This window comes from Mesocricetus auratus, unplaced genomic scaffold (assembly GCF_017639785.1).
Source record: "Mesocricetus auratus isolate SY011 unplaced genomic scaffold, BCM_Maur_2.0 Super-Scaffold_100676, whole genome shotgun sequence".
NCBI classification, from domain to species: Eukaryota; Metazoa; Chordata; class Mammalia; order Rodentia; family Cricetidae; genus Mesocricetus; species Mesocricetus auratus.
This window is the reverse complement of record NW_024429266.1, coordinates 147,628,717-147,649,072: the sequence shown is the minus strand read 5'-3', so window position 1 is coordinate 147,649,072 and position 20,356 is coordinate 147,628,717. Positions and strand designations below refer to the sequence as shown.

Sequence of the window (20,356 nt, the reverse complement as noted above, 5' to 3'; positions counted from 1 at the left end):
AGTGTGTATATGTGTGTGGTGTGTGTGAGTGTGTGTATGTATGTGTGTGAGTGAGTGTGTGAGTTAGTGTATATGTGAGTGTATGTGTGTGTGAGTGAGTATGTGAGTGTGCATAGGTGTGTGGTGTGTGTGTTTATGTGTGTGGTATGTGTGAGTGAATGTGTGTATGTGTGTGGGTGTGTGTGAGTGTGTGTGGTGTGTGTGAGTGTGTGAATGAATGTGTGTATATGTGTGGTGTGTGTGAGAATGTGAGTGAATGTGTGTATGTGTGTGGTGTGTGTGAGAATGTGAGTGAATGTGTGTATGTGTGTGGTGTGTGAGTGTGTGTGAGTGAGTGAATGTGTGTATGAGTGTGTGAGTGAGTGTGTATATGTGTATATGCGAGTGTGTGTATGTGTGTGTGGTATGCATGTGAGTGTGTGAGTGTGTGTATGTGTGTATGTGTGTATGTGTGAGAGAGAGTGTGTGGTGTGTGAGTGTATGTAAGTGTGTATGTATGTATGTGGGTGTATGTGAGAGAGTGTGTGTGTGTGTGTGTGAGTGTCTGCCTCACACATGTTAGGCAGGTGCTCTACCACTGAACCACATCACATCCCCATCTCTCTAAATTTCTGGTTTTACCAAGTCATCAGGCCATTTTGACATAAAAAGACCTTGGCTGCACAGTGGGACATTTGGGTTCAGAATATACTTCTGCTGACTCACCTTGGCTGAGACTCAAAGTTCCTCCAAGTCCTGAATATACTGTTGACATGTGGGATAACTCAGACCCTACTGTGCAGAGCTTCTTGGTATTGACAGGTTCGTGTAGCCCCTGTTGGCTCCATGGCTTCTGGTAGCCACCAGAATGTAGAGAAATGTTGCAAAGTTGGGCTTAGGCTAAAGACCTAAGAAGGTCTAGAAACTTCTGCCTAACAGCTTTGGGAGACATAGGCCACCATGAATGAAGTCCACCGACACCAATGGAAATGTGGAGTGAGACACAGAGACAGAGGCATCCCCGCTGAGCCCTGATTCTTCCTGTCCCCACCAAGGCACCAGCCATGTGTGCGCTGTATCTTGGAAGTCCTGGCCTAGTCATGCTCATATCTGATTGTCTGTGGTCGTGGCTGATCGCACACAGGGCTAAGCCCACTGACATCCATTGAGCTAAGCCCAGTCAACCCTAGCCAATGCACAGGAGAGCTAGCTCCCTGTGGACCATGGTTGGACAATGATCTGATGCTACAGAGCTAACCTGCCCAAGTCTTGGAGGCCAGCAGCATCAAGGACTAGTAAGTTCTCACAATTCAAGGAGCACAGTCTTTAATAAGAATGGATTCATGTGAGCACACTGCAAAATTGCTCATTGTCTCCTGACACACACTCACTCTCGCTCTCAAAGACCTACAGCTGATATCAGCTGTCTTCTTTGATGCATCTCCATTTTATTTATTGAGTCAGGGTCTCTCAATTGAACACAAAGCTCACTGATTGGCTAGAGCAGCAAGCTAGTTTGTCCTTGGGCTTCTTCTGGCTTCGTCTCTTGAGTTCTGGGATTACAGGGACTTGCCATGCCTGGTTGGATTTCACATGTTCATGCTGCAGCAAGCACTTATATCCATTGTGCCTTTTCCCCAACCCTCTGAAGTGTTTTGAGTGGTTTATTTGAACTAATGGATTATTCTGTGAGCATCTGACATGAAACAGGAGCTATTTCTTTGTAGCTCAGCCCACAGCCCTGAGTATTCCCTGGGGGCTGCAGTCAGTATGGATACCATTGCTCAGGGTCTGGGCAAGGAGAAGGAAATATAATGGTGAGCAGATGTGGAGGAGGAGTCGCCTTAGAGAGGCTGAGGGTGCTGGATTCAGATTCCGGAACATAGGTGAAGACTGACATGGATACTCAGCAGGAGAGGACAGGGAGCACAGTGACAGGTGGCTGGAAACCCTTCATCTAATGGGTAGGACACATGTGGGAACATAGTTACTGTGCCCGAGTGCATTCTGCCTGCCCCAAGGAGCTGGTCCAGCCCCACCACACTGCAGCTCACATCTACATCACGTGTGTCAAGATAGCCATGCTCCTAGCTGTCTGTGGCACATAAAACCTCTTTAGAGAAAACTGTAACTTCAGTTATCCTACCGAGTCAAGTGCAGTGGGCCCCATGAAGGGGTAGATTTGGTCCAGAGATAACGAGTGTAATGCCCAGTGGTAGGTGGGTGGCTGTTCTAGCCATCCACGCTCTTCCTGTTTTCTATTCCTCTCAGGAGCTGACAGGAATCCCTGGATTTGTCACCTTCTGCCATGGGCCCTCTCAGGCTCTCCCTGCATTTCCTTCCTGCAGCCTGTACACATGTGCTAATGGACAGTCACAGGCCAGGTCCTCTGCACATATCTAGGCAGCATCTGAGGCCCTGAGAGAATCCAGGCTCTGCTCAAAGTTCTAGAAGAGGCTCCTTAGAGGTGCCAAAGTGGGGCCAGTGAGTAATTCCTGTTAACCACGATGCTCTCCTGCAGCTCCTATCCCTTCCCACGGGACTAGTTCTCTTTCCCTCCCCCCTCCCTCCCCCTGTCTCCCTCTGTTGTTTTTTTTTTTTTTTCAGACAGGGTTTTTCTGTGTAGCTTTGAAGCTTGTGCTGGAACTAGCTCTTGTAGACCAGACTGGTCTTGAACTCACAGAGATTCACCTGCCTCTGCCTCCTGAGTTCTGGGATTAAAGGCATGTGCCACCACCACTTGGTTCTCTCTGTCTGTCTGTCTGTCTGTCTGTCTGTCTGTCTGTCTGTCTGTCTCTCTCTATGTGTCCATGTCCCTTACAGGAAGCCTAGTTCATGCACAGCACAGGTGGAACTGGTAATGAATTTTACATCTGAAAACCTTGGAGGGGAAACATTTCTTTTGAAAAGCTCCTCCCTCCCTGTTGCGAGTGCCAGGTGAGTTAGGAAGTGGCCTCTCTATACTTACTACAGAGACAAGTATTCAGACTCGGAGGAAAGTCCTTTGACGAAGGCACAAATGGGAAGAGAAAGGAAGACATTGTGGACAAGTTGACAACACACCACGATGAGACCCAGTGAACACACACAGCCAGAGGAGAGGCGGGAGGGACATCCACTTGGGGCTCTGGCCTCAAGCAGATGGGTTTTCTCCAGCAAGGCTGGGCCTGTATGCAGGGCAGTGGTTGGACTGGAGAGGAAGCTCAGGGTAGAGGTGCTACCAGAATCATACATGTGACCCATCACCTAGGAAGGGGATCCCAGCAGCCAGGCAGAGGCTGTCCTCTGGGTGTCCCTCTCTGGTAGTTTCTCAGGGACCTAGTGGAGCATCATGGAGGTGGCAAGGGACCACAACAGCACTGTTACCACGTATGCCTTAATCATAGTTGGTCCTATGCTCAAATTATCCCCTACTCCTTCAAAGTATGCTGTCACCAACACTCCCTTTGGGCACAGAAGAACTGTAACAAGGGAGCATTTGACTGAGGCATGCAGTAGGTCTCTGAACTACAAAAATTAACAGTTTTTTGAGCCTGAAATTTTATTGCCTAAACTTATTGCCTAAACTCATGTCCCTCTAATGACAGGGATTTTAGCTGGTTCACATTTTAGAGTGCCTGGAGAAATGCGGAGGGTGTGCTCCAGCCCACAGAACCAGGGGGTCCCAATGCGTGACACCATCAGGTCATGACCCTGAGAAATGCAGAGTCTTAGGCCCCATCTCAGACCTGACAGAGCAAAGCCCTCATTTTAGAGAGATCCTCCCCACACCAGCATCCAAGGACCAGATGGCACAACCGGCCATCTGGGGATGGGGAGGCTGTGGGTCAGCCCTTTATCTCTGCTTGGAAGGGCTTTGGCTTGGAAGGGTTTGGCTGTTAACTAGTAAGACAAACTGAATCTTGCCCAGACTGCCTAGAACTGTCCGAGAGGAAGCATTTCCCGTGGGAGCGAGGCCACCCTCCCCCGACAAACCCTTGCCAACTACCAACAGTTCTCCACCGTGTACAGACCACCACTCCCCCACACAGGTGTCTTTTGAAGTCTGCCCAGCCCCACTCACCCTCTGAAGCCTTGGAAGGAGAAACTGCTGGGCTCTTGGTCCCCGCTTTCGTCGGGCTCTGCACTGGAGACACAGGTGTGGACTTTACAGGTGAGCTAGGCTCTTCTGTGGCTGTGTCCTTCTCCCCTGAACACAACAGAAACCCAACTTAGCACAGAAGTCACAGAGACAAGAGGGACAGGGCGAGCGTGAAAGCCAGTGCTTTCTACCTAGCCACCTGTGGCTGAGGAGTTACTGGGCCCTCCTTAGCTCAGATTTACACCTGCTTTTTCCTAGGGAAGTTAAAAGGGGGCAGCAAGAGTTATACATCACCTCCACAGCTGCCCCTGTGAGGAGGTAAGGTGGCAGGAGACTGTCATGTGCCCGACCCACCTGGCTCTGCAGGTATTGCCGAAAAGGACCAGCCCCAGACACACCCCCAGGGGGAGGCAGAGCCCCCAACAGCCACTGGCTCTCCTTAGGAACACCCAGGCTTGTTCACAGTTGCTAGCTTGCTAGCTAACTCAGTTAATTCACACCTTCCTTTCAAACAATCCCTAGTACATTTCTCTACTTTTTCCTAACTGGCGCATTTGAACTCCAAGCAAGGCAAGAAACAGTACTTGAAAAGATGTCTAACTCTGGAAGAGAAGACGAGGTGGTGGAGGCCCCCACTCTGGGTAAATTATACCTGGGTCTAAGTGGTTTCGGGCCCCAGCTGCTCTTGAAGCAAGGAGGGGAGACAGCTCCTTTGGGCAGAGTGGGAGGGTGAGAGGAGACATCTCTAGCCAAAGAGGGATTTGAGGTGGAGCCTGTGGTATAGATGACTTGGTTCAGGCTAGCCCAGAAGGGGACAAAAGCATGAGTTAGCAAGTCAACACACCCACCAGGAGTTTCAATGCAGAGGGACTGACTGGACTCTATCGTCTGAAGCAAGGAGAGTGGATTCAGCTCATAGAATCCTGGCTACCAGGCGGATAGACTCACTCCAGACCTTATGCGACCGTAACACCTGTCCCATAACTGCTAACACCAACCTGTTGTCTACTGACCTTTGTCACAATCAAAGGCACAATTCTAAGTACTTTGCAGGTACCAGCTCCTTCATATCCAGAGGAGCAGGGTCAGTGATGCCATGAAGGCGCCTGCCCATGGAGCTGTGAGGCAGTGGTCACCTTTAGCTATATTCTGCTAACAGTGCTATCTGGTAATGGGGCAAGAAGGTCCTCCCAGGGACAACAGACCCCAGTGAGGAGTCTGAGCTCTTGCTCTGGGCTGGCAGGTCCTGCAGCTGTGGCACGCATGTTTACCTTCCTGCTCCTGCTCTCTTTTCTTCCTTTCCACCTCCTTCTTGTAGTCCTCCAGTTCCTGGTCCGTGAGTTGGCTGAAGGGGTTGGGCACGGTCTCCTCTGATTCGTCTTTGGTATCTGCATCACCCTTGGACGCCAGCTGGCTCTCTGTAGACTGAAAGTTAACCAGAGTGTGTGTTGCTCTCTGACCCCTGTGCTGGGGCCCAAGCTGGAACTTCTCTCACGCTCAGCTGGCAGTCAGCTCTTGCTAGGGCAGTGACATGGAGCTCCTTGGAACCAAGCTTGGGGCCTTGGGGGAAAGTTCATTCCTTGTCCTCATCGCTATATTCTCCCCACACTTAGACTTTGAAACTGTCCTGGTGAATATAGGGGTTCACCCTTTGCCCTTGAAATGAAATCAAAAGATGCTCCCAAGCAGAAGACACACCTTTATTGCAATCCCATCTATGGACACTTCCAAGCCATGACTGTGCATACATTTGGTTGCCCAGAGTCAGTCAGACAAAGTCTAGCAAGCATAGCATTGGCTAAAGCAAGCAGCATGCCAGGCCCCTCCCCAACTGCCCCGCCCTGTCCCCCAACAGCAGTGCAAGCCACAGTACACAGCATTAAAACAGCAAGACACAGGGGCTGCAGCATTCTCAGTCCAAGCAGTGAGTCCTGGAGTTATAGTGACCAAGAGCCAGATCCTTCAGCGAGGATCTTCGGCTGCCTGTTCCTCAGGCCCTGGCAGGGGCACTAGCAGAACTTCTGCTTTGCATCCTGGTGGAGTCCCTGAATCTGAGATCTGACTAGCCAGACACTTGTAAGCTCCAAGCATCATTTGGTCCCTCTTGCTCAAGGGGAGGACTGAACCACAGACCCCACTGCCCTCTTCCTAAGTGAGTGTCCTCACTGTAGCCTATCCAAAGGCATTGCTTGCTATCTGTGGAGGAGGAGCACAGAGTGAAGTCTCAGGGGAGGTGATCTCAGAGCAACCAGGGGTTCTGGTCACAGCTTATGGGCTTCTCTTATAAGGGAGACAACCATAGGCTTATCACAACAAGTTTCAGAGTCAACAGTGAGTCTAAGACAGACCCCAAGGACAGGGAGGGACTCTAATGAGAACCTTGCTGAGAAGGGCAGAGCTGCTTTGAACAATCCGGCTCTGTGCTGACCTTTCACCCCTCTGGGATCACAGGCCATTTCTAACCTTGACCCTATGGTGTGTTCAGAGTTCGTGACTTGGCTGAGTAGGGACGGTCAGGAGGCAGGTGTGAATGCATAGCCTCCTTCTGCCTCATCTGCAACCTTCACATCCCATTAACGTGCTCTACAGAGAGCAAAGGGCCCTGGACTTCCCACCCGTCACTGTCTAGGAAAGTGTCACACATTTTGCAACAGCCACAAACGGCCATGAGGCACAGGCAGGATTGCAATGCCACTATGCTGCCAAACTCTAGACAAGACGTCACCCCATCTCAAACACAGAGACAGTGACTTCATGCTTTCTAACTCTAACTAGATTTGTATGGATACTCCTTACCCTCCCCACCCCATAGGCACAACAGTCCTATCCACACCCCTCTCACTGCGCCCTGGAGCTCTGGCCAGATGATGCCACATAAAACCCAGAGGTCAGAAACACTAGGACCACCAGAACCCCGAAGGACACTGAGAGAGGACCTCATGAAGTCCAGTGGTGGGAGGTGTGGCAGCCAGCAGCCTTCCCATGAGCAGATGGGCTGCTACTTGCTATTCCCTATCTGGTGCATCCAGGAGTGAGCCAACATTGTCCTCCCTGACCTCACAGCCACCTGTGTGGTGGCCCATCACTGTGCAGCAAGAGCCCGGCACCTAAGGTCATGGGGTGAGTAGGCCCGAGGACTCAGGGGTCCCACTGCCCAGCCCCAGGAGACAGATATGCTTCCCCCTCAGTTGGGGGCAGCTTCTGCTGTACCGGGCTCCGGCTCTTCTCGGCGATGACGCTGGCCAAGAGCTGGGACTGAGGCCCTGCAGACTTTATGTCTTGTCGGTTTTGTTCTCGAATCTGTGTGGAAAGGGGAGAAGAAGGCGTCAAAGCATGGAGGGGTGCTCTGGTGTCTAGTGAGGCCTGGGGCGGGTCTGACAAGGTCTTCTATGGTCAGTAGTCTGTCCTCTCTGCTCTAACACAATCTGCCTGTGCTGGGAGTTGTCACCATACCTGACCCTGAGCCACTCTGAGTTCATAAAAGGCCACTCTGTGGACATGTCTTTCAGACACACCGACTGTGAAAGCAAGTGTCCCGCTACGTAAAGTGGTTACAGAGGATCTCAGGACCTGAGGCACTGAGTCCAGGATACAGTCGGTACAGTGTCATATCAGGGGTACTGGTGAGTTCCCCCAACCCAGTTTCCCCGGCTTGTGCTTCTGGGACCCCAGATTCCTTCCTCACCTTGTTCCTCATGTCCAGTACTTCCTGGGGGTCAGTGTAGAGAGGCACAAACTGGTTTGGGTTTTCGATCCGTATGGGCATGCCACTGCTGGACTTTTCCACTTCGTCAGCTTTCATCCACTGTCAAGACAGGGCAGGTGAGTAAGGAGGCGGTCACAGGCAGCGGGGGCCCCACCCACCATGGAAGGTCGGCAAGCCACTCAGAGTTGTTCTCCCTTTGGGTCAGAGCCGAGATGATTGATAGATGACCCAGATGTCAAGGAAGGCTAGTGGGCCATAAAGAACATCAGAGAATAGTGGCTGAACCATGGGCAGGCCACCACTGGGCTTCAGTTCCAGGTAACTGGGTTCACATCTGACTGGCTGTGGCCACTTTCTTGTTAGTGAAAAATCAAACACAGTAGGATTGGAGGGATGGCCTAAAACGCCTGTCATTCAAGCGCAAGGACCTGCATTTGTATCTGCAGGAACCTGGACGGGTGTGGTGGTCCACCCGTAACTCCAGCCATGAAAGGCAGAGACAGGATTCCCAGAGCAAATAAGTTTAACCATAGCATCAAGCTCTAGGCTTAACCTTAAAGAATAAGATAGAGGAGCTATTGAAGATGATTCCAGACATCAACCTTGAGACACATACGTGCGCACCCATGTACATGCCAAAAAAGCACACTTACCTGTGAAAAACAGGAAGGAAAAAATCAAACAGAGGCTATGTGAGTGATGAAAAAGGAGAGGTAAGGCCAGCCGTGCTCAGCCTCTCCTCCCCCGGGTTTGTGTCAGACCCTGGGTCCAGGGTCTGACACCTCTCCCAGGAGTTTCCCAAAGCCCCCCCCCATGGTTGTGGGGTGAAACACAGAACCCAGTCTCTCTTGAATCTGCAGATGGAAGTAACCCTGTCTTGCTGCCCTCTGGAGAAACCTGCTCCTCACACCCCAAACCTCAGTGCAGGGGGGCAAGAAAGAGGTGTTAGGGGCTCTGGTGCCTGAGCACAGCCCACAGGAGCCTGGAAGAAAAGTGCACAACTTGCTTCCCTTCAAATACAACTCATCCCACCCGGCTAGCCTGACCCCGCCTCTCACCGTGGTCTTGGGCCTGGGACTGCCCATGTTCCTCTGCACCTCGTCGGCCACGTTCACCCGCAGATAGGTGTTGGGCGTGTTAAGCCAGCGTGTCTTCTCTTTCTGCTGTTTCTGCGCATGCTGACGTAGGGCGGGGACTGGGGCACCATCCTCCTCGAACACAAAGGCAGTGACTGTGGCTGGGATCTCCACTTCGCTTTTGTGTTTGGTTTTCTCTTGGACAAAGGGGTGGCGGTATGTGTAGCCTGTTCTGTAGCCCTGAGAGGACAGAACCAGACCAGGTTCACATCTGGACTCAGTTCAACCCCAAATATCCACCAGACAACTTAGAAGCCAGGCTAAGGTTGCAGGGCTTTAAAACTGCGAAGGGCCTGTTATCCCAGCCACTCAAGAACCTGAGGCAGGAGCATGACAAGTTCAAGGCCTGCCTGGACTACAGAGCAAGCTAGCAAGCTCAAGGCCAGATAGGTAACTTAGTGATCATCAGCTTCAAAATAAAACATAAATAAAAGGGCTGGGGTATAATTCCATGGTAGAATACTTACTTGGCATATGTGAAACCCTGCGTTTAATCTCCAGTGTATACACATACACACACACACACACCACACACACACACAGACTCTTGATTAATGCTCATGATTTTGATGAATTTGTAAGTAGCTTTACTTCCTACTACTATAACAATAATTATTAATAATAAATGTATAATTTTGCAATGCTGTGTCCTAACATATCACACCATACCAGACAATCACTCTATACCAAGCTATGTAGCATTAAGATAAAAATAACTTAGACTTAAAATTATATGTATATGTGTGTACTTGTGTGTATTTGTGTGTGTCCTTGTGCATATTTGGTGTGTGTGTCCTTGTGTATATTTGTGTGTGTGTGTGTCTGTGTGTGTGTGTGTGTGTGTGTGTGGTCATAACTGGAAAAGGGATCGTGAGTGAGGAGGAGGCCTTAAGGGAGTGAGGTACAGAGAGTAGTGTGTATATGTCACAGGAAAGCAGAAGTGGGACCGAGGGAAGGAAGAGGAACAACTAGAGGGACAATGGGTGGGGACGGTAGTGAGAGGGAGAAACGAGAGCAATGTATGCATTCATATGTATGAAGACGCCATGAGCAAATGCATTACTTTGTATGCTAACATAAACATTAACTTTAAAATACTGTCAAAACAGTTATGATAGTAAATAACAAGCTGCTTGAAGCTCTTCATTCATTCCCAGAACCTCTCATCAACATTCATAGTGAAATCTATCTGATTTTTGTTAGAACCTTCCTTTCTCTCCTCTCTGAAACTTTAAATGGAATCTTCTCCTTCTCAAAGCTTTGCAAGGGTTCCTGTAGGAAGTCAGCCACACGGTCCTGGTGCTTCGTTTAGGGGCAATGATTCAGCACACAGATATTTCCAGGAGTTCCCATCTCACCACGAAAGGTATTCTTCGTCATTATAAAGCCCCCCCCCCCCGCCCCGTGGTCAGCCTAGCAACTGGGTGAACTTGGAGGGAAAGTATTAATGATTGCAATGACCTTGACATGATAAAGTCACATGGCCTTGAGGGTGAGGAAGGCGAGCCAACAGGAATGTTCTGAAGATAGGTTTCACTTCTCACCCCTCTGAACAGTCCCAGCTCCCCACTGTACCCCTCCCTCTTGTGCCTGAAGTGTCTCCTCTGATTTTCCATACCATCAACCCATTCATCAGCTCCTAGAAGGGGCATGCTGTCAGCTTGTACCCTTCAATGAACCATCCCATTTAATTCCTTATGGAACTGGTTCATTTATTCACTGCAACAAAATTAAGTAGTTACTTCTTGGGCTAAGGAAGCTGGCTGCATGGTGGGCTTTGGGTATTAAAGCTCTAGCATGAGGGGTGGAGCAGGATCAACTCCAGAGGAGGCATGGGCTAATGGCTCTGAGGATGATCGTGGTGGGTTGTGGCTATGAGGAGAGGCACTCTGACTTGGCTGAACTGCTACTTTCCATGGAGAACACAGACAGACATGGGATGTCTCCAGCACTTAACAGAGGGAGGGAAGGCGAGCAATGGAGAAAATTCTTGTTCAAGTGAACACAGACTCAGAGGCCTTCACCAAGTGAACCATGACAGAGACAGTTCTTGTATGTCCCTAGCTGTCTGGTTCTATGGGCTCAGCCTCCAAAGAGTGGTCTGAAGGACAGCACCAGGACACTCACCAAGTTGTCCAGCATCCTCATGAGAGCTTCAAATTCATGCTCTCCAAGCCGGCTCTTCTGCATGGGCCCGAAGGTACTGCCTGCCCACTGCACAGAGCCCAACTCGTGTGGCCGGTGTTTCTCTTGCTCCAGGAGGATAAGGTTCTCAGTTCCTCCAGCACTGGACAGAGCTGACACCTGCAGAGAGATCAGAGCACTTAGTTACAGGTGTATGAAGCCCTTAAAACTGCTGTGGTACACACCAGGCACAGTGGGGCCACAGGAGAATTCAGGATCCAGAAAGTCCCAGGGAACCTGAAGAAAGTATATGAACACTTGCTGGGTATGTGCTCCTTGCCACGGAGTGAAGTATTAGTAATTCCTCCTTGGGCTCAGTTCTTAGAGAACCCAGAGGGGAAGAAGTAACGAGTGTTAAACTTCAGGAATGAAACAACAGAGGACTGAAATGGCATCTGGGACATAGCACACTTAGGTACCAAAAATGGTACCTTGGATATAGTACCCCAGAGAACTAAACAGTACCTGAGAGGTAATGCCTCAGAGAAGAAGAAACATACCCAGGATGCACTGCAGAATTGTAATTATCTCTGGGGAAGATGATGCTGGAAAGGGCTCCAAGGGGGACTATTCATTGTTTTATAGACAAGGTCTCATGTAGCCCAGGCTGGCCTTGAACTTTCTATGTAGCCTAGGCTGGCCCTGAACACCTGCTTTTCCTGCCTCTACCTACCAAGACCTGGGATTAAAGATGTCTGCTATCATGTCACTCTGGATCTTCAATCATTGTCTGTAATATTTTATCTCTTCAATAGGAAAGTATCTGAAGCAAATGGCCATAAGTACTTGTTAAACCTGAATGGCAGTGTCATTATCTTATTCCCTTTATTTTTCCGCGTGTGTGTGTGTGTGTGTGTGTGTGTGTGTGTGTGTGTTGGTTAGTTTCAAGTCCATGTGATATAACCCAGAGTCATTTTGGAAGAGGGTACCTCAGTTTTGGAAATGCCTTAATTAGGTTGGGCTATAGGCAAGTCTGTGGTGCATTTTCTTGATTAATGATTGATTTGGGAGGCCCAGCCCATTGTGGGCAGTGGTAACCCTAGGCCTAGGCTGGTGGCCCTGAATGCTATAAAAAAAATCAGGCTTAGTAAGCTATGGGGAACAAAGCATCACTCTTCCATGGCTTCTGCTTCAGCTCCTGTCTCCAGGTTCCCGCCTTGAGTTCCTGCCTGATGTCTCTTGATGATGGTGTGTGACCTGAGAGTTATAAGGTAATATAAGGTAAGAGGAAATAAACTTTTCCTCCCCAAGTCGCTTTGGTCACAGCGTTCTCTCTCTCTCTCTCTCTCTCTCTCTCTCTCTCTCTCTCTCTCTCTCTCTCTCTCTCTCTTTCTCCTGAAATTAATAAGGGGACTGTTAGGCCAATGACCTTTAAGTGTGACCTCCTACTTCAGTGCCTGTAGATCTACAGAATGTCCCAGGCATAGGAAGAAGCCAGAAGAATTATCTACAGTCGTGTTATCCAACATGTATGCCCATATGCCCATGCTGGGGTGATCAGTCACGGGGTGTGGTGCATAGCCAGGTGTGTTGCAGCATCAGACGGCTTCTCCTCAGGTTGAAGAGCTTGCCCCACTGGGGAGGGGACAGTGCAAGTGGGTCCAGGCAACTTACTTAACTACTAGGGTAGAGGTATGGGTACAGAGCAGGCAATTTAGAATGATCTTAAAAGCATCCATGCATTTAACCAGCCTCCATCTTTCCCTATCCCATGCTTATCTAGCAGTACAGTCTACTGCAGCCTGTATCCCTGCCACTCGGATGTTCTCAGTCAGGTTTGACTTTCGGCGAGGAAGAGGAACATCTAAGCCGTGCCACTACAGCAGTGTGCTAACACACTCACATCTGAGAAGACTGTCCCCACACAAGCTCACTTACTGTAACTGCCACTCTGATGACCTAACCTGCAGTGTCTGGTGTTTCCGGATGGGTTGGGAGTCTGGGTTGTGGTTTTGGTGATGTTTGTTTTGACAAACGCAGACACATGAGCTCCAAGCATCTAGACAGCACCCGGAGTATCTAGCATTCTCCTGCACCGACGGATGACCCCACACTACTTCTCAGAAGTGAGTTCATCAGATTCCCTCGGGTGAGTCCTGTCACCCTGGGAGAGGAGGGAGGGCACCACAACACGTCCCAGTGCCTTTTTATTCGAGATCTACGTCTGTGCTATGTCTTTGACTGTCCCCACTGTGCCCTGCCACCTTGGAGAGGCAGCGTGAGGGTGTGCTCGCAGGGGAGTGGGTACCACACTGACTGGGTGTGTTACATCACTTTCTCACCGTGTGACTCTGGGCAGCTATTAACCACGTTTGTGCTTTAGCTTCCACCTCTGCCAACTGAAAGCGGCAATTAGCTACCTCACGAGGAATCTTTTGAGGTAATCTGGTAAAGTATTTAGAATGTTCTGCAGCCTCAGGAGCGCCACACGGATGCTGTTGCTAAGTGAACGGAGGATGAGAGGCGGCCTCCCCTGGGACTGGCTGTTAATGGAGGAGGAAGGAGGGAGAGAGCACCCACAACCTTGCCCAAGCTGCCTCCTTCCACCTCTTCCTCCAGCAGTTTCCATGGCGATGGGGAGCAGATGGAGAAGAACTGCCTGTGCTTCCCATCTGCCTCTCAGTGAGAGATGACCCACTTTTCCAGAACTCCAAACCAAAGAGAACACTGGGCCCAGGAGAGCTAAGCAGGCGCTTGGGCTGCAGACACGTCCACAGCCACGGTCTCATCTCCACCAAGGTCACCGAGAGTGGCAGCAGGACCTGTGGTGGACACAGAGCTCCAGAGCTGTCTGCCTGAGTGCAGTCCCGACAGCCCTGGGCTGTGGCTTCTGCACTCACTTGTGCCTGTCCTTTGCTTTTGCTCTTCTGCATCCAGACCTTCCCTCCCTCCAGAAGCCTCTCCATCCTTGAAACTGACAAAGAGACACTGGCACTTTGCTGGGCTGGTTGCCAGAGGGATGTGGGCAGACAAAGGCCCATCAAGCCAGTCCTGCACAGAAAGTGACAGCAGCCAGGAGGTTATTAGGGACCAGTACTAACAGCTCTGCTCTATGTCTGTCTGCAGGTCAGAAGGTTAAACTGCCCAGGAGCCACTTTTCTGGCTCTGAACTTGGGAGAGGTCTCTTCTCTGTGGAACGGTAGAGTACACAGCACAACTCTATCTATACAAAGGGCTGGGTTGTCTTTACAGAGAAGAGCTTTTCCTGAGGGTCTGCAAAGGTGCTGTAGGGAGCCCTTTACAGTTCAGTGTGAGGAAAGATTGTCTTCCCTTGATGCAGAGGTGTAGCCCGTTCTGACGCCAGGCAGCAGCCCAAGCACAGGGCAGCTTTCTTAGCTGAGGGAGAAGGCACCACATTAGAGACATGACCTGGATCCAGAGTCCCATAGTCTCTACTTGTGATCACTGCTGTTTCTTGGGATCATCACTCCACTCCCTGGAACATTTATTCATAAATCTCACTGCTAGGGTGCTACAGGGCTCCTCCAACCCCCATACTGCTGCACTGATCTCACCTTTCCCCAAGTGACACTGAGAAAGGTGACAACCTTCCTTTGGTGCTGCTCTGCCAAGCCAGCCAGAATAAGGCAGAAGGGTACCACGTGGGACTTGCAGAGAACTGACTTGTCCTGGAACTGCAGCCTCCGCATCAGTCAGCTAAGCCCTAACAGCAGGGTCACCATCTCTTCTAGCCTGGAGAGGTCATTTCTCCCAGCAAACGTTGACCCATGCCAACGTGAAGAAAGCAGGCTTGCAGAGGGCTCATCTCTGCCCCAAGGATAAACAGCCAGGGCTGGAGATGATGGAGCTGAGAGAGCCAGGTCACGAGTCTATCCAGGCTGTGTAAGCCCTGCCCCTATGCCCACCAACCTGTCCACCAAGGAGTGCATGCTCTTGGCTGACCTGTACCATAGAGTTGCCTGTACCAGCGTCTTCTGCTCTAGGGGCTCTGTGGTCACTGACACCTCCGCCTAGCTGTCCCTTCCTAGTGAGGAGACCTGGAGATGAGCTGGTTCCCTGCGTATCTTTGGGCTGTTCTGGTTTCTGCGACAACACTGATTGGTCTCTGTCCACTTTTCTTCTATGCCTGACCACATTTCTGGCCCACCCCCATTCCATCCCACTCCCTGGCAAAACAAGAACAACTTTTTTCCGTGTCCCCAGCACAAGCTGGTGTAACAGCCACACTAGGTGACACAGGTGTGGCAGGGCTTTTGTGTGCCTTGTGATGGTTTTCCCATGCTGGCCTCAGCTCTCCTAGATATGAGTAGTACAAGTCAGATGTTGTGATGGATTTTTCCAGAATGTACATCCCATTGTACGAAGGAAACTGCAGGAGCGTGAGGAAACTGGTGACAGGCAGAGTGACAAAGCAGAGTTTCAGGAAGTTAGGCTCTCAGGACCCCAGCTGGCAGCTAGAGGGCTCACAGTTCTCAGGGACCCCATCAAAGTCAGCTCCTGAGCTTGCTTCCCAGAGTACCGTGCGTACCTGTACCTCACACGCAGCCTGCAGGTGGAAGACCTTATAGAAAGCCTCCTCCACGGTGTCACCCAGAGCAACCATGCCATGGTTTCTCAGCACCAGGATCTGTGAAGGAGGAAAGAGTCTGTTAAGCCAAAGCCTTTGAACACTCCCCTTCCCTGCCCCCAGGCAGCAAGATGACTCAGTGGGGAAAAGGCACCCTTATCAAGTCTGAAAACCTTCCTTCAATCCCTGGGATCCATCTGTCGAAAGGAGAGAATAGACTCTTGCAGATCATCCTCTGGATTCTGTGGGAGCCGTGGCGGGCGGCGTGAACCAACCCCCTTCCCCAATGCCCCATGCACACAGACTAAATGAGTAAATAAAATGTATAATAAAATCAACCTTAAAAATAAAAAAGCTTCACTCCTAAGAGACTTTCAGCTCAGACTTTGCTCGACATCTACGATTTACTTCAAATCAGTTTTTCAAATGAGGAAAGAGAAGTTCGGGGAAGGGGAAGGTCTGCTGGCTAACTGGAGGCAGGATCTGGACAAGAACCCGGGGTTCTCACCGGTGGAACAGTTTCTGCTTTGGCAGGGACCGTGAGTAAAGGGAGTGAAGGGATCAGAAATATGTTAGGATAAAGATCAAGACTCCCCCAGGGTCAAGTTCTCCTTGCTTCCCTGAAGGAAGTACTCATGGTTGGTTTTATCCATGACAACCTTGAACCCAGGCATTTTGGGAGTGGTGGCAAAGATCTGCATTCAGTCTGTCTCTGCCAAGGGCTGAGCCTCAGGGCTCAGAGCATCCCAGCCTCTTGCTAAGAGTAGCTGGAGTTCTTAGAAGAGTGTGGAGACTTAGAAGGAGCTCAGGGCTCAAGCTCATAAACAGACACACCAGGAACATCCTCTCTTAGATTACTACAGCCCACACACTGCTGAGGACACCCTGGGGCTGCTGGGGGAGAGCAGCAGGACTCCTCCCCCAAGGTAGAGATGGAGAGGTAGGAACTTAGAAGGAGTGATGCTGCTGCCAGCTCAGGAGGTCTCAAAGCTCTTTACGGGTTTGAAATGGTAACCCGACTCTGCACTGGTAGAAGACAGTGCTTTAGACTTCAGCCAGGCAACAATGCCCTTCTGCTCTCTTCTATCCAGTTGGTAATTAATAGATGGAACTAACTGACGAATTAATAGAGTGCCCAGCTTTGGGGAGCTGTAGAGAAATAGCCCATCTACTAGACATGAGGAAGGGGGCAGAAGGGACAGCCTTTGTGGGAAGCAATGGGGCAATATGAAGTCCGACTTACAAGGTGTGTCCCCTAGAAATGTCTAAGAGAGCCTCTTCAAGCCCAGAGGATTAGCTGGAAGGGTTTCCTCCTGGGGTTTCTACTAAGAGGAACCTGGGACGTAGGGTGGAAAGCATCCTCTGAAGGTTCAGCTACAGAGAACTGCTCGGGTGAATTACAGCCATTCACACAATGAGGTATGATTTAATAAGCTGAGTGAAGGAGGAAACAGTGCCGTAAAAGAGCTTTTAGGGTAGGTTGCTAAGGAGAAGGAGAACTGATTTCCTGGTTGCAGGTTTGTAAATATGTGTGAACAACAGTCTTAGAGAATGCACCAACATCTCAGTGCAATGTGGGCTTTAAAAAAAATAATCTGTAAAACTTGGAGGCTGGAGAGATGGCTCAGTGGTTAAGAGTGCTTCCTGCTCTTGCAGAGGACACACGTTCGGTTCAGAGCACCCACATCAGGCTACTTTCCATCACCTGCAACTCCAGGTCCAGGGGATCTGATGCCCCCTTCTGGCCACCATATGCACTGCACACACACATACACACACACACAAATGAATGAAATGATAGACTCTAGATATCCCCTATGTGGAAGGAATTGGCAATAGGGTGGGAGGATGGGGGGGGAAGGTGGAGGGGTGCGGGAGGAGGGGAGGGAGAGGGAACTGGGATTGACATGTAAAACAAGCTATTTAAAATTTAAAAAATTAAAAAAATCTTAGAAATTAACAACAAAACAAATATTTCCAATGAGTACATGTTGCTTTTGTGATGTCAATGCTCTCTCCATCTCTGTTCTGTCTCTGTCCACCGCCTCCCCGTCATGTGTGTGTGTGTGTGTGTGTGTGTGTGTGTGTGTGTGTGTGTGCATGTGCGCGCACGTGCGTGCATCTTCCCCAATTCTTCTCCACCTGATATTTCTGAGACACGGTGTTGCGTTAAATACAAAGCTCACCGATTCAAACTGACTGGCCACACAAGGCCCAGGGGTCCACCTTCCAGCTTTTATGTAGGCATTGGGGATGGGATTCAGGTCCTTGTACAGCAAGCGCTTTGCTGTTTGAGTCGTCCCCCCAGTCTTGTGACGTCAGCTTTTGACAGTACCAATCCACAGCCCCCTCCCAGAGACAAACCTTGCAGGTGGGTCCAAGGCACTTCTGCAAGTTGATTCGATCCGCTTCCTGCTCCATTTCCCCATTGAAGTCATAGTAGGCCATGTCCCCCACCAGCAGGGCATTATGGGAGACAGGCAGGAGGCCACACTTCATAGCTGATACCTACAGGGAAGCAATAGTTGCCTGGCACCTGCAGCCCAGGTCCCAGAGTGCGCCTGCCCTCTCTTCTCAGGCACAGCAGTCCAGCCCTGCTCTGGAGCCAGGGAGTGTGGGATGTCACAGGAGGAAGCCATGCACTCTACCAGGCCCACATTCGCGGGGAGGGCTCTAAGGGCCCCATCACACTTGCACATCACGCCAGCAGCTCTGAGGACTGCTGGGCAAGCATGCCCAAGGAGGCCCCTGCTGCCCATTCCAAGCTCTGTCCTTGTCTGTGACTCTGGGAGGAGGCAGAGGGGCAGAAATGTTTTTCCCCATAGAGTGGACCTGGGGTAGCATGAGTGCAAGGATCCTGGGCTAAAACCTGGGTTGGTTCCTGTGCTGGCTAGTTTATGTCAACTCTTAACACAAGCCGGAGCCATTTTAGAAGTGGGAACACCAATTGAGAAAATTCTCCTACCAGACTGGCTTTGGGACAAGCCTGTGGGCCATTTCTTGATTGGTGATTGATGTAGGAGGACCCAGCTCACTGTGGGTGGTGCCGCCTCTGGGTAGGTGGCCCTGGGTGCCATAGAAGGCAGGCTGGGCAAGCCATGTGAGCAATCTAGTAAGTGGAGCTCCTCCACAGCCCCTGTGCCAGTTCCTGCCTCTAGGTTCCTGCCTTGGGCTCCTGTCTGACTTCCCTGCATGATAGATTACAAATCTGTTCCTCCCTGTTGATTCTGGTCATGGTGTGTTATCTAAATACCAGAAAAGCAAATCAATAGTCTCCTACCCCATCTCCTATTGAAAGCAAGTAACATGTGAGGTGCAGAGGAGCCTAATATCTTGCCCCACTACCACAAATCAGCCCCAGACTGCAGAGAGCCTCAGCACACATACATCATTGAGTCTTGGTCCTGATTCTGGGAGGTCTATGCCCTGTGCTTCCCTTAGAAATCAACAGGCTGGTGCCATGTGCTCTGTCATACAGGTATGTGGTCTGGTGTCAGCGGGAGAGGCTCAGGGCCAGGGCACTGCCCAGTGCCTGCCTTTTCTCCCAGAGACACTGCAGTGTCTTCCATACACGAGGAGAGATGGCCTCAGTACTACCTGTGATTGGATCGCTCCCTCTTCTCTCCCCAGGGTTACTGGACCCTCCCCCAGACTCGGCTGCCTTGAACTGGGCCTGCAGGCCCAGTTTCCACCAGCTTGTTGTTCTGTGCCAAGGCCTTCCCTCTGAAGGTCTGAGTCACGTGGGGAAAGGGCAGCACGAAGCCGGACAACATTGACTTGAGTAGACACGCAAGAGGTGCAGTCGCCTGGCTGAGTTCCCAGCTGCGGCTACAGCAGGATGGGAGAGTCCGTGAAATGCACTTCCTCACCTTCTCCATTTACCAAGACCCTGGTAATCGAAAGGAAGGCTGGAAAAAAGAGTCCTACACTGAGGGTTCGTTCTCTTGGCCTGAGTTCCAGACTTTTCCAGGGTCTTTATTTTTTTTATCATTTTATTGTTTATTTTATGTGTATAGGCGTTTTGCTTTCATGTCTGTCTGTGCCTCACGTGCTTGTGGTGCCTTCAAGGCCAGAACGGAGGGTGTTGAATTCCCTGGGTCTAGGGTTACAGATGGTTGTTAGCGGCCATGCGGGTGCTGAGAATGGAACCAAGGTCCCCGGGAAGAACAGCCAGTGCTCTTGACCGCTGAGCCATCTCTCTGCCCCCTTTGCAGAAATTTTTAAACGATGACATTGCTATACCCAAGATGATATCTCCTGGGGCGGGGCGTTGGCTGTCACAGAGAGTCTGGCATTAGGTGGAGCTGGGGTGGGGGGCTGGGAGGCCTTACTCACCGCGGCTGTGGCAGGGGTGTGCAGGTGGATGGCGCACCGTACATCGGGCCTGGCGGCATAGATGGCTGAGTGCAGACTGAAGCCCGTGGTGTCCACTGGGAAGCAACTGCTGCCCTTCTCCACCACCTCTCCCAGAATGTTCACCTTGATCTAAAGAAGAGAAGAGACTCAGAGCGGCAGGCAGCAGCGCCCCTGTCCTCATCCACACGCGGCCCCTGTGTCACCTGCCCATGTCCACCTCTCCAGATGGCAGGAGGTGCTGGCCTTGGTGTTGGGGGACAGCAGCACGGAGTCCTGCCTGCAGTGAGTCTTAAGGGGTGACAGGTGGCAGAGATTCTGCAGGGAAAGGGGTGAGGCAGTTTCTCAGACTTCATCATGCATGCTTCAGGAGCTGCCAAACAGACTCC

At 50.8% G+C, this 20,356-nt stretch overlaps 1 protein-coding gene across 1 annotated transcript in view; it reads right to left on the bottom strand.

The window, feature by feature from the left end:
- Positions 1–20,356, bottom strand: part of Add2 (adducin 2) — a 97,366-nt gene that overhangs the window by 8,179 nt on the left and 68,831 nt on the right. Inside the window, exons 7-15 of the mRNA XM_013114206.3 lie at positions 19,950–20,099; positions 17,979–18,122; positions 15,576–15,674; positions 11,030–11,206; positions 8,825–9,082; positions 7,746–7,865; positions 7,271–7,360; positions 5,332–5,485; positions 4,043–4,168 (exon numbers count right to left, since the gene is read on the bottom strand). Of these exons, the coding sequence (XP_012969660.1) occupies positions 4,043–4,168; positions 5,332–5,485; positions 7,271–7,360; positions 7,746–7,865; positions 8,825–9,082; positions 11,030–11,206; positions 15,576–15,674; positions 17,979–18,122; positions 19,950–20,099 (1,318 nt within the window). The remainder of the gene's footprint in view (positions 1–4,042; positions 4,169–5,331; positions 5,486–7,270; positions 7,361–7,745; positions 7,866–8,824; positions 9,083–11,029; positions 11,207–15,575; positions 15,675–17,978; positions 18,123–19,949; positions 20,100–20,356) is intronic.